The following is a 14,915-nucleotide window of genomic DNA, read 5'->3' on the forward strand; positions in this document are numbered from 1 at the left end:
TTGTCCCTTTTGGGGTCGCGGGGGGTCGCTGGAGCCTATCTCAGCTGCATTCGGGCGGAAGGCGGGGTACACCCTGGACAAGTCGCCACCTCATCGCAGGGCCGTCTTTGCAGTCTATTCAACTGAAAATAGGCCGAAAAGGATTTGCAAATCATCGTGTTCTGTTTTTATTTACCATTTACACAACGAGCCAACTTCAGTGGTTTTGGGTTTTGTATTTCTGTAGCCTACATTTTTTTCTTCACATTTTTCCACATTTTCTATTTTGACATTTAAAATGGTAATCTTGTCGTGCTGCATATAAACTTTTTTTTCCTGGGTAGGTGTGGTCGGCCTGGTGATGGACAAACATTTTCATGTTGTTGTCCCTTTAAAAAGCCTCCATCCATGCAGCCTCGACGTTGCAGTGCCGCGCTTTGGCCAGCAGAGGACGCGCCGTTGAACCAACGCGCTTCCCAAATCCCCCCGCACGGAGTGTGGAGCTTCTCCCAACAAAGTGTCAACACCGTACGGACGCTTTTTTTTTTATATACACACCGGAGCGGCGCCTCAAGACCCGGTTCGACCTCCGGGACCTAAAAGGGTGCGCTTTGTCCGGACTTTGCCACTCGAAGGAGGCGAGAGAAGGAGGGAATCCCAAGGAAAGAAAGGGGAAAACACCCCGGAGGTCTTCCAGCGGTGCGCCGAACAAAGTAACCCGGACAAAGTGTTGGATGTTTCCGCTTGTTCGGAGGACGTCGTTCGGCGGAAGTATTTCTCTCCCTTTTCTCCTTTTTTCTTTTCCCCTCCCGCGGATTTATGTCACGCCAGCTGATCCATGGCGACCTTCTAAGCGTGGATATGCGAGGGGAACTTTTGAAGGATGAAGAGGAGAAAACCGAGTGATTCGTGTTCGCCCAGATCTTGACATGTTTCCGCTCGCAAACTTGTGAAATCTATGAGAAGCGAGCGGCCGCGGGTGGACTTTGCGTGATTGTGTGTGTGTGTGTTTGTGTGTGTGTGTGTGTGTGTGGCGTGTGCGAGCGCCGACAAGCATGGAGGAGTGGAGACAATGCGGGCGGTGGCTGATCGACTGCAAGGTCCTGCCCCAGAACCACCGGGTCGTCTGGCCCTCGGCGGCCGTCTTCGACCTGGCACAGGCGCTGCGTGACGGCGTGCTGCTGTGCCAGATGTTGCACAACCTCTCCCCCGGATCTGTGGACCTGAAGGAGATCAACTTCAGACCGCAGATGTCACAGGTGAGTCGGTTGCAACCCCCCCCAGGTCAAACACTCCTCAAGACAGCGTGCCTTGTCGCCTCTAATCCCCTTTGAATGTCTCCCATTCTCGGCCACAACACACCCACTTTAGCCCGGTGCAGAGCTGCACCTCCAGTTGGGAGATTTCCAAAGTCATGCACGGAAGACCACACAACAAGGTCACACCCCTGCACACCATATCTTCATGCAGTATGACAGGGGTCTTCATGTTTGATTGACAGTTGCATTAAGTCACAGGTGTCAAACTCAAGGCCCGGGGGCCAGATCTGGTCCGTGACATAATAATAATTAGCTTTATTGTCTCAGAGGATAAATTTGTCCTGGACATCAAGACACCGTGTTATACGTACATACATACATACATACATATAGTCATGGTCAAAAGTTGACATACACTTGTAAAGAACATAATGTCATGGCTGTCTTGAGTTTCCAATCATTTCTACAACTCTTTTTTTTAATGTGATATAGTGATTGGAGCACATACACTACCGTTCAAAAGTTTGGGGTCACATTAAAATGTCCTTATTTTTCAATGAAGATAACTTTAAACTAGTCTTTACTTTAAAGAAGTACACTCTATACATTGCTAATGTGGTAAATGACTATTCTAGCTGCAAATGTCTGGTTTTTGGTGCAATATCTACATAGATATATAGAGGCCCATTTCCAGCAACTATCACTCCAGTGTTCTAATGGTACAATGTGTTTGCTCATTGGCTCAGAAGGCTAATTGATGATTAGAAAACCCTTGTGCAATCATGTTCACACATCTGAAAACAGTTTAGCTCGTTACAGAAGCTACAAAACTGACCTTCCTTTGAGCAGATTGAGTTTCTGGAGCATCACATTTGTGGGGTCAATTAAACGCTCAAAATGGCCAGAAAAAGAGAACTTTCATCTGAAACGTGACAGTCTATTCTTGTTCTTAGAAATGAAGGATATTCCACAAAATTGTTTGGGTGACCCCAAACTTTTGAACGGTAGTGTACTCGTTGGTCACAAAAAAACATTCATGAAGTTTGGTTCTTTTATGAATTTATTATGGGTCTACTGAAAATGTGACCAAATCTGCTGGGTCAAAAGTATACATACAGCAATGTTAATATTTGGCAAGTTTCACTGCAATAAGGCACTTTTGGTAGCCATCCACAAGCTTCTGGTTGAATATTTGACCATTCCTCTTGACAAAATTGGTGCAGTTCAGCTAAATGTGTTGGTTTTCTGACATTGACTTGTTTCTTCAGCATTGTCCACACGTTTAGGTCAGGACTCTGTGAAGGGCATTCTAAAACCGTAGTTGTATCCTGATTTAGCCATACCTTTTCCACTTTTGACGTGTGTTTGGGGTCATTTCCCTGCTGGAACACCCAACTGCGCCCAAGACCCAACCTCCTGGCTGATGATTTTAGGTTGTCCTGAAGAATTTGGAGGTAATCCTCCTTTTACATTGTCCCATTTACTCTCTGTAAAGCACCAGTTCCATTGGCAGCAAAACAGGCCCAGAGCATACTACTACCACCACCATGACATCCAACATCACATGGACAAATATAAGACCTTTTGGAGGAAACAAAAATTTAGCTGTTTGGCCACAATACCCAGCAATATGTTTGGAGGAGAAAAGGTGAGGCCTTTAATCCCAGTAACACCATTCCTACCGTCAAGCATGGTGGTGGTAGCATTATGCTCTGGGCCTGTTTTGCTGCCAATGGAACTGGTGCTTTACAGAGAGCAAATGGGACAATGAAAAAGGAGGATTACCTCCAAATTCTTCAGGACAACTTAAAATAATCAGCCCGGAGGTTGGGTCTTGGGCGCAGTTGGGTGTTCCAACAGGACAATGACCCCAAAGCACACATCAAAAGTGGTAAAAGAATGGCTAAATCAGGCTAGAATTAAGGTTTTAGACTGGCCTTCCCAAAGTCCTGACTTAAACGTGTGGACAATGCTGAAGAAACAAGTCCATGTCAGAAAACCAACACATTTAGCTGAACTGCACCAATTTTATCAAGAGGAATGGTCAAAAATTCAAGCAGAAGCTTGTGGATGGCTACCAAAAACGCCTTATTGCAGTGAAACTTGCCAAGGGACATGTAAGCAAATATTAACATTGCTGTATGTATACTTTTGACCCAGCACATTTGCTCACCTTTTCAGTAGACCCATAATAAATTCATAAAAGAACCAAACTTCATGAATGTTTTTTGTGACCAACAAGTATGTGCTCCAATCACAAATCACAAAAAAACAAGATTTGTAGAAATGATTGTAAACTCAAGACAGCCATGACATTATGTTCTTTACAAGTGTATGTCAACTTTTAACCACTACTGTATATGTACAGTGTACTACAGTGCTGTGTTCAATTGTTGTTTTGATAACATGCCCAAACCTTAAGTGAACATGTGCATGTAGGCTCCGAATGCTGCCAAAACCACAACATTTTTTTTATTGGTTTTCAGTTAAAAATGAAGTGAATATTTGTCGGGTCTTTTAATCCACGCACAGGTTGCAATGTAGAATCGATATTACTCTAGAAGCTCTCTCTCTCTGTAAGTCGGGAGAATGGTCTGTCTCTAAAGAGCAAACACGAGTGGACGGGCTGTCAGAGGATTTTAGTAACACCCCTCAGTTTCTATAGTGTTCCGTCTTCGCTTCAGCAGAACTGTGCTCCCACAGCCTGCACGAGGAAGCATTGGCTGCCAGAGGAAGTTCGTTTGACCACAGTAGCAGAATGAACGTGGCAGACGTTTCTATTGACTCTTGTTCACCCCAAAGTCTGGAATGATACTGAGCCTTGGGGTACATTGAGAGTGCATTTCTGCCTCTATTCTGAAGTACCCCAGGGGGCTGATTATTGGACTTCCAGGGCTAAAAGGTGTTCCCTGAACAAGTCAAATGTCAAGGATGCAAACGTACCTTCGAGGTAGTCATTGGTATTGACATGTTTAAAGTACAGGCAGTCTAGAGTAGGGTTGTCTTGATACCAATATTTTGGTACCGGTAACAAAATGTATTTCGATACTTTTCGATACTTTTCTAAATAAAGGGGACCACAAAAAATGGCCTTATTGGCTTTATTATAACAAAAAAATCTTAGGGTACATTAAACATATGATTTTTATTGCAATCGAAGAACAATGTTGTCCTTAAATAAAATAGTGAACATACGAGACAACTTGTCTTTTAGTAGTAAGTAAGCAAACAAAGGCTCCTAATTAGTCTGCTGACGTATGCAGTGACATATTGTGTCATTTATCATTCCATTATTTTGTCAACATTATAAAGGACAAGCTGTAAAAAGGGATTATTAATCCACTTGTTCATTTACTGTTAATATCTGCTTACTTTTCGTTTCAACATGTTCTATCTACACTTCTGTTAAAATGTAATAATCACTTAGTCTTCTGTTTGGATGCTTTACATTAGTTTTGGACGATACCACAAATTTAGGTATCGATCCGATACTTAAGTAGTTACAGGATCATACATTGGTCATAATTGAAGTTTTCATGCATCCAGGGACATTTTTCCTGAGGTTATGACTATAATGTGAATTAAAAAAAAAAAAAAAAGGTTTTGTGTCAATAAAAAATATTGATGAAATCATAGTAGTATCGACAAGTAATGCCATGATGTGGAGAAGCTGATAAGTGTTAAGAAATTCACTTTATATGTTGTCCATAGCTGAGTTTTCAATCAATCAATCAATCAATCCATCAATGTTTATTTATATAGCCCTAGATCACAAGTGTCTCAAAGGGCTGCACAAGCCACAACGACATCCTCGGTTCAGAGCCCACATAAGGGCAAGGAAAAACTCACAACCCAGTGGGATGTCAATGAGAATGACTAAGAGAAACCTTGGAGAGGACCGCAGATGTGGGTGACCCCCCCCCCCTCTCTAGGGGAGACCGGATGCAATGGACGTTGAGTGGGTCTAGCATAATATTGTGAAAGTCCAGTCCATAGTGGATCTAACATAATAGTGAGAGTCCAGTCCATAGTGGATCTAATATAATAGTGAGAGTCCAGTCCATAGTGGATCTAAAATAATAGTGAGAGAGTCCAGTCCATAATGGATCTAACATAATAGTGAGAGTCCAGTCCCTAGTGGATCTAACGTAATAGTGTGAGAGTCCAGTCCATAGTGGATCTAACATAATAGTGTGAGAGTCCAGTCCATAGTGGATCTAACATCATAGTGTGAGAGTCCAGTCCATAGTGGATCTAACATAATAGTGAGAGAGTCCAGTCCATAATGGATCTAACATAATAGTGAGAGTCCAGTCCATAGTGGATCTAACATAATAGTGTGAGAGTCCAGTCCATAATGGATCTAACATAATAGTGAGAGTCCAGTCCATAGTGGATCTAACATAATAGTGTGAGAGTCCAGTCCATAGTGGATCTAACATAATAGTGAGAGTCCAGTCCATAGTAGGTCTAACATAATAGTGTGAGAGTCCAGTCCATAGTGGATCTAACATAATAGTGTGAGAGTCCAGTCCATAGTGGATCTAACATAATAGTGTGAGAGACCAGTCCATAGTGGATCTAACATAATAGTGTGAGAGTCCAGTCCATAGTGGATCTAACATAATAGTGAGAGAGTCCAGTCCATAGTGGATCTAACATAATAGTGAGAGACCAGTCCATAGTGGATCTAACATGATAGTGTGAGAGACCAGTCCATAGTGGATCTAACATAATAGTGTGAGAGACCAGTCCATAGTGGATCTAACATAATAGTGAGAGAGTCCAGTCCATAGTGGATTTAACATAATGGTGTGAGAGTCCAGTCCATAGTGGATCTAACATAATAGTGTGAGAGACCAGTCCATAGTGGATCTAACATAGTAATGAGAGTCCAGTCCATAGTGGATCTAACATAATAGTGAGAGAGTCCAGTCCATAGTGGATCTAACATAATAGTGAGAGTCCAGTCCATAGTGGATCTAACATAATAGTGAGAGTCCAGTCCATAGTGGATCTAACATAATAGTGAGAGTCCAGTCCATAGTGGGGCCAGCAGGAGGCCACCCCGAGCGGAGACGGGTCAGCAGCGCAGAGATGTCCCCAACCGATGCACAGGCGAGCGGTCCACCCCGGGTCCCGACTCTGGACAGCCAGCACTTCATCCATGGCCACCGGACCTGTGCCCCCCCCCCCCCCCCTTCCACAAGGGAGAGGGGGGCAGAAAAGACAAGAAATGGCAGATCAACTGGTCTAAAAAGGGGGTCTATTTAAAGGCTAGAGTATACAAATGAGTTTTAAGATGCTTCTACTGAGGTAGCATCTCAGTTTTGATCAATTTTGCGCACAAAAAAACCAACCTTCTTAGGCCATGTGTCACTTTTTCTGTCTTATCATTAAGTCATTTGTATTGCTCATAGGCAAAATAACTTACAGATGAATGTGTTTTCCCGGAGTGAGTGTTTCTATCTCTGGCAGCCGCCGCTAGCTTTGACTTATCTGTTCCTCAAAGCTGCAGACTCCTATGATTACAAGGCGAGCGAGAGGTCGGACTGGCACACTTTGATCCGCCCACTAATCCCACTATGAGAATTTGCGGCCAGAGTAAAGGGGCGAGGATCTTTGGTGACAAATTGGTTAAACAAAAATCTGGCAGTAGAACAAGAAGCCCGTCGTGATTTATGATCGGGGAAAGGTCAGAGCGTGTGCTTCGACACGCAGTCGGTGGCCTGGCAGAATGAAGAGGAGGTCAAGGAGAGCGATTGGATTATTTGCAATAGATCAAACTTCTAAACTGCCCAATGAAGATTGATGGTTTCCGGAACAAGTCTTGTGTGTGATTATACCCTGCACTTAATTAAGTCCCTGTACAGTGTATTCCACTCGCTCTTTAAAATGCTGAGTAGACTTTAGTTTAATGTAAGGCTTTCAGGGGAAAAAAATAAGTGTTTCTCTGTTTTTCCCAATAAGCCATTTTGCTGCTGTTAATAAGACAAAATGTTGTAATGATCAGCACTGATTCCTGTTTGGGCTTCAGTCCAAGTCCGAGACAGCTGTCATTCTGTGTTAATATGGCCATAAAACAACAGACTGAAAGAGGCATATTTAGAAATTTTAACTGGAATGCTCCCTTTTGTAATCTATGGTAAGGGTCCTTTAGAAATGACCATATTGGTTTCTAAAAACACGTATAGGTGAGTTTTTCTTTTTTCTGTCTTAATATGAATTCTAAGGATGATCTACACAGGGTTTTATGTTTTATTCCGATCATCCATAAGTGAGATTGGTCAATACTAGAGATGTCCGATAATATCGGGCTGCCGATAATATCGGCCGATAAATGCTTTAAAATGTAATATCGGAAATTATTGGTATCGGTTTCAAAAAGTAAAATGTATGACTTTTTAAAACGCCGCTGTGTACACGGACGTAGGGAGAAGTACAGAGCGCCAATAAACCTTAAAGGCACTGCCTTTGCGTGCCGGCCCAATCACATAATATCTACGGCTTTTCACACACACAAGTGAATGCAAGGCGTACTTGGTCAACAGCCATACAGGTCACACTGAGGGTGTCCGCATAAACAACTTTAACACTGTTACAAATATGCGCCAAACTGTGAACCCACACCAAACAAGAATGACAAACATTTCGGGAGAACATCCGCTCCGTAACACAACATAAACACAACAGAACAAATACCCAGAACCCCTTGCAGCACTAACTCTTCCGGGACGCTACAATATACACGCCCCCCGCTACTCCCTACCCCTCCCCCAACCTCGCCCCCCCAAACCCCGCCCACCTCAACCTCCTCATGCTCTCTCGGGGAGAGCATGTCCCAAATTCCAAGCTGCTGTTTTGAGGCATGTTAAAAAAAAAAAATGCACTTTGTGACTTCAATAATAAATATGGCAGTGCCATGTTGGCATTTTTTTTCCATAACTTGAGTTGATTTATTTTGGAAAACCTTGTTACATTGTTTAATGCATCCAGCGGGGCATCACAACAAAATTAGGCATAATAATGTGTTCATTCCACGACTGTATATATCGGTATCGGTTGATATCGGAATCGGTAATTAAGAGTTGGACAATATCGGAATATCGGATATCGGCAAAAAAGCCACTATCGGACATCTCTAGTCAATACCAATACTGATCACGTGTATCAACTGTAAATATTTTCAATTTATCCATGGTAAGTGCTATTGACAATTTAACAATATCAACACAATATTTAAACTATTTCTTATTCTCTTTTTATCACATACAATAGTTTGAGCGTAACAAAGTCAACAGTACCTAATAACTACCGTATTTTCCGGACCTTAGGGCGCACCGGATTATAATGTGCACTGCCAATGAGCGGGTCTAGTCAGGTTTTTTTTCATACAAAAAGCACACCGGATTATAAGGCGCATTAAAGTTTTTTTTTTGCTTTTTTTTCGTAAATGGAAAATGGTAAATGGTGTTTTTTTGGTCAAAATGTTGCATAGATTACGTTTTACAGATCATCTTCAAATCGCTTTCTGACAGTTGCTTCAGATATAGGATGTATAAAATATAAGTAAGAACTGTACACTACTTTATATCAGAAATGGCAACAGAGGAGGGTTAATGTCCCATAACAAGAAGATAGAGGAAAAGAAGATGCTTATCAACTACGGTGTCGGCACAGACTACAAAGGCGGATGCGCACAAAGTTTCAGGACTTATGCAGATCCCAAATACAGATCAGCAAGTACGAGAAGGTAAGATTATAAGGCGCATTAAAGGAGTCATATTATGATTTTTTTTCTAAATTTAAAACACTGTCTTGTGGTCAACATATTATGTAATGGTGTTTCTTTGGCGTAGGTGTTGCATAGATTTAAGTTTTTTACAGACCATTTCCAAGTCGCTTTCTGACAGTCGCTTCAGGATGCGCTGCTTTGTGCGCGGTCTTATTTACGTGGCTCACCTTCGACAGCGTCTTCTCCCCGTCATCTTTGTTGTAGCGGTGTAGCGTGCAAGGACGGGAGTGGAAGAAGTGTCAAAAGATGGAGCTAACTGTTTTAATGACATTCAGACTTTACTTCAATCAATAACGGAGCAGAATCTCCTCATCCGTGGCTCACTAGTGCAACAACAACGCCGGAAATGTGTCCCGTGAAAAACCGTCCGACCGGAACCCTCTAATAACTAAAGTTCCGTGGGTGAATTATGTAAACCCACTACAGTTTTTAGCGCTCTGATAGCTAGTCTACTGACAGATATAAGTAAAAACTGTATACTGTTATATAAATCCAGAAAAATTGCGCAAGTCCGCCTTTGTAGTCCGTGCCGACACCGTAGTTGATAAGCTTCTTATTTTTCTCTATCTTCTTGTTGTGGCATTCATCCTCCGCTGTTGCCATTTCTAATATAAAGTAGTGTAAAGTTCTTACTTATATCTGTCAGTAAACCCGTCATGAAAGCACTAAAACATACCGGTGTAGTGAGTTCAGTGTTTCCCATAAACTGCCAAGATACCTGTGGCGGTGGGGGCGTGGCTATGGGCGTGGTCACCATGCCATCATCGAGTAATTTGCATAATTTACTACAATGATTTGATTTTCTCTAAAAAGGCTCAAAAAATGTATACTTACTAATTAATAATAACAGTTTTGTTTTAAATGTCCATCCATCCATCCATTTTACAGTATAATTACAACACTTTATGTACATATTTATATACAGATTTGAACAATAAGTTATTCACTGAAATATATTTATTATTTGTGGTTCTTACAAAAAATATATCTTATAAAATATAAAAGCTAAAATGTCTCAAAGCTCTGCCCCTTTAATTAGTGCATACTAAATAATTTAACTTTAGCCTACTACTACAACCATATTATTTACCAGCAACATAAAGTGAAACAGAGGCAGAGGTGTCCTGCCACAGTCAGTAACAAGTAAACAGAAAACTATAGTGGTGGTAGATAGACACAGAGCTTCATCAAACATCTGATCCACTGAACAAAGAGCTCCAAAAATCTTGAACTTTAGACTGCCATCAGTTTTACTCCCTACACTTAACCATGTGTTTCCTACTGCCTGCAGACTTTGCACCCTCGTTATATACACATGTTGTGTTTCTAATATAAACACATTTAATAATAATAAGGCAACGAGAGAAGTATCCTACACTTCTCTTTTGTAAAGTAAATCTGAACAGCCGATATGGGCATCTACATCAACTATATGATTTGCCTGAGAAGCTGGAGAGGACAAAAATAAATAAATAAGTAAAATAAATAAATGTATTATTATTTAAAAAAAAAAAAAAAAAATTAATTTGTGGCGGACGTAATTCTTTCGTGGCGGGCCGCCACAAATAAATTAATATGTGGGAAACCCTGGAGTTTACATTATTCACCCAAGGAACTTTAGTTATTAGAGAGTTCCGGTCGGATGCTTTTTCACGGGACACATTTCCGGCCTTGTTGTTGTTTCTGGATGAGGAGATGCTGCTCCGTTATTGACTTAAGTAAAGTCTGAATGTCATTAAAACAGTCAGAAAAATGAATAATAATATGACCCCTTTAATCCGCCCTATAGTCCGGTGCGCCTTTTGTATGAAAAAAAACCTGACTAGACCCACTCATCGGCAGTGCGCCTTATAATCCGGTGCGCTCTATGGGCCGGAAAATACGATAATTACTTTTTAAACACATTCAACAATACTGCGATAATAGTAACTGTGATAAATTAACACACATATATAGTGATTGGTGGCCGATCGATCGGCACCTCCCTAACAGTAGTATGACATTTTCATATCGTTACATCCCTACATGGATGTGACATTTTTGAGGGGTTATTAACAAAAAAGTCTGAGGTTTGACTGTGCCATCAATAGTGGCGTAAAGATGAGGAAAAAACACTGCACACTCCGCACTCATCCGTGTTGGTCTGGATGGTTTAGAATTGTGTATTCAAGAGGTTGAAAGGGGAAATGTCCATTCATGCATCCATTGTGATATTCATGAAGTTATTGGTGAGCAGTGAACACATTCACCAACGTGTGTGGAATCAACAACACCCGAAGGAATGCTTTGTGTTAAAGCCAGTTTTTGTTTTAATACCTGAACCGAATCAAATAGTTGGTATGTTGACGTCTCTTGGGACTAGGGTTGTACGGTATACCGGTACTAGTATAGTATCGCGGTACTAATGAATCAAAAACGGTACTATACTCTGTTTTGAAAAGTACCGGTCTCCGGGCATGTCGTCACATCATGACATTGCTGGTTTTACGAGCAGAGGAGCATGTTCGGCAGCGCACTATCACAGAGTACTTACAAGCAGACACAGTGTGTAGACAGAAGAGGGAGAACGAATGCATTTTGGCCTATAATCTAAAGATAAAGGTGAAGTTATAACACTGAAACGCCCTCAGGAAGAGGTGCTTTAAGACATGGCTACCTAGCTAGTGGCGGACGTCCATGGTGACGAATAAAGTGAGTTTCTTACAAGTATCATTATCACTGCAGGACGAGGAATAGCTAAACATGAGTCACTAGACACCGTAGGATGATACGATAGCTAGCCGCTAACAGCAAGGTAGCACCCCTGAATGTAAACAAATGCCATTGGTGGATCTAGGCCTGACATCCACTGTAATGATACCAAGTACAATAGCGTATCTAGTCGGATTACATCGATATTTTTTTACGTCACAAAATCTTTTTTCCTTTTTTGAAAATTCATATTATGTTTATGAACTCAGGAAATATGTCCCTGGACACATGAGGACTTTTGAATATGACCAATGTATAATCCTGAAACTACTTGGTATCGGATCGATACCTAAATTTGTGGTATCATCCAAAACTAATGTAAAGTATCCAAACAACAGAAGAATAAGTGATTATTACATTTTAACAGAAGTGTTGATAGAACATGTTAAACAGAAAATAAGCAGATATCAACAGTAAACGAACAAGTGGATTAATAATTCATTTTTACAGATTGTCCCTCATTATTTTGACAAAATAGAATGATAAATGACACAATGTGTTACTGTCAGGTTGAAACACTGATGACATCTATTAAACGAAACAAGAGGCAAGGAAATAAACAGAGACAGAATTCAATTTGGCTCCATTGAGGAGAAACGTGTCGACCTGTAACCTCTTACAGTGTCACCCACGCTCTGGCGAAAGATTGTACGCCACCTCTTTTTATTTGGACTTTCCCTGTTTACATAACAACAGCTGTTTCTAAAGGAATGGGGGGTATGTAAACAGCCATTGTTTTCGGTCACATTAACACAAAAGAAAAAGATGCCTCGGGCTTGGGCTGGTCCTGGATGGAGCTTGGGCAGGTCTTGGATCACAATAGATAACCCCCCTCTCCCGTCTCCTCCCATCGTACACAATGGAATCTTCCAAGCCTTTGGCTTGGGGCAACAAAGACAGCCTCTTGTCTGTTCATTGGGAACTCAGAGAACGGAAAGTTTTTTGATAATTTACATACAATTTTTCTGACAGTTACTGCATACGTCGGCAGACTAATTAGGAGCCCTTGTTTGTTTACTTACTACTAAAAGACAAGTTGTTAGGTATGTTTACTATTTTATTTAAGGACTAAATTGTTCTTTGATTGCAATAAGAAACATATGTTTGATGTACCCTAAGATTTTTTTGTTAAAATAAAGCCAATAATGCAATTTTTTTGTGGTGCCCCTTATTTAGAAAAGTATCGAAAAGTATCGAAATACATACATTTAGTACCGGTACTAAAATATTGGCATTGGGACAACACTACTTGGGACATTAACCTAAATAGCATGTTGGAGAAAAAGCAATGTTTCCATTGAAGCAGGCAAGTTGACCTTTTTTGGGGGGGTCGGATAAATCCCTGATCGTAGTCTTGAAGGCAGCAAGGCATTCATCTTAACCCTCCAGGTTTTAAGTGGAGTACTAATGAGCAGTGATATTGAGAGATGCATCAGAGCTCCAAGTAGGTGTATATATTCTAAATCCAGCGCCTCGGGCTGTCAAAGATTCTACTGGTTTTTTCCTCATCCTTTTTTTTTTCTGGTTGGGTAGATAGTTGTGAATACCTGGGGGATGACTCGGGTAGGTGTACAGTATGTGTGTGCTTTTGTTTCTGCGTGTCTGCGCGCACGTGCGTATGCATGTATGTGTTCTCAGCACTCCGCGGGGCTGCAGGTTTCACACAGAGCCCACTGCTTCCACTCACAGTAATTGAGGTTCTTCTTCTTTGTCCACCCTCCACCAAAAATATTGGCTGCTGCGGGCGAGAAGCAGGATTGAATGTTATTAAATAGTTTTTTTTCTTTCGCTACTCTTAAGACTTGTCTAAAGGCTGAGCAAACATGGGGAACAATGAAAATGCTCTTTATGTTGCAAGCGGTGGACATAATGTTTTTGAAAAAACATTTGACAACGTGCTAACCGTATCAAAACAAAACCCCTCCTCTATGCCAGTGTTTTTCAACCACTGTGCCGCGTGAGATACACTATATTGCCAAAAGTATTTGGCCACCTGCCTTGACTCACATATGAACTTGGAGTGCCATCCCATTCCTAACCCACAGGGTTCAATATGATGTCGGTCCACCTTTTGCAGCTATTACAGCTTCAGCTCTTCCGGGAAGGCTGTCCACAAGGTTGCGGAGTGTTTTTATAGGAATTTTTGGTCCGTTTTCCAAAAGCGCATTGGTGAGGTCACACACTGATGTTGGCCGAGAAGGCCTGGCTCTCGGCCTCCGTTCTAACTCATCCCAAAGGTGTTCTGTCGGGTTCAGGTCAGGACTCTGTGCAGGCCAGTCAAGTTCATCCACACCAGACTCTGTCATCCATGTCTTTATGGACCTTGCTTTGTGCACTGGTGCACAGTCATGTTGGAAGAAGAATCCAATCCAATCCACTTTATTTGTATAGCACATTTAAACAACAGAAATGTTTCCAAAGTGATGCACAACAATATTAAAAACCTATATTCAAATATTATCCTTAGCTCCACCAATGACTGAATATAAACAACAAATAAATAAATATAAAACCAATATAAAACCAATATTAAAAAAATATGATTAAAAACGATTTTTTATTTTTATTTTTTATTTCTATTTTTTTTAAAACGATTTTAAAGGGTAAAACCAATTAAAACAATAAATATAAATCAAAATTTTAAAAACACAGAGGAAGGTGCCCGCTCCAAACTGTTCCATGCTCCAACAAGGTCGGGAGAAAGTTTTAGGTATCCTGGAGCATTCAAAGTTCCTTTCACCGGAACTAAGGGGCCAAGCCCAACTCCTGAAAAACAACCCCACTCCATAATTCCTCTTCCACCAAATTTCACGCTCGGCACAATGCAGTCCGAAATGTACCGTTCTCCTGGCAACCTCCAAACCCAGACTCGTCCATCAGAGCTCCTGAGAGCGGCCCATTCTTTCACAAATGTTTGTAGAAACAGTCTCCATGCCTAATTGCTTGATTTTATACACCTGTGGCCGGGCCGAGTGATTCGGACACCCGATTCTTATCATTTGGATGGGTGGCCAAACACTTTTGGCAATATAGTGTATCAACTGGTGTGCCCTGGGAGATTATGTAGTTTCACCTAATTGGGTGAAAAATATTTTTTGCAAACTAGTAATTATAGTCTGCAAATCTGCCGT

At 41.3% G+C, this 14,915-nt stretch overlaps 1 protein-coding gene across 1 annotated transcript in view; it reads left to right on the forward strand.

Annotated features, from left to right (window-relative positions):
• Positions 1 to 348: 348 nt before the first annotated feature.
• The window catches only part of LOC133638755 (guanine nucleotide exchange factor VAV2-like), a 608,063-nt gene continuing 593,496 nt past the window's right edge, over positions 349 to 14,915 (forward strand). The window contains 1 exon segment of the mRNA XM_062031682.1: positions 349 to 1,238. Within this exon segment, the coding sequence (XP_061887666.1) occupies positions 1,035 to 1,238 (204 nt within the window). The 5' untranslated portion in view covers positions 349 to 1,034.

The sequence above is a fragment of the Entelurus aequoreus genome, linkage group LG21 (genome assembly GCF_033978785.1).
Source record: "Entelurus aequoreus isolate RoL-2023_Sb linkage group LG21, RoL_Eaeq_v1.1, whole genome shotgun sequence".
NCBI lineage: Eukaryota > Metazoa > Chordata > Actinopteri > Syngnathiformes > Syngnathidae > Entelurus > Entelurus aequoreus.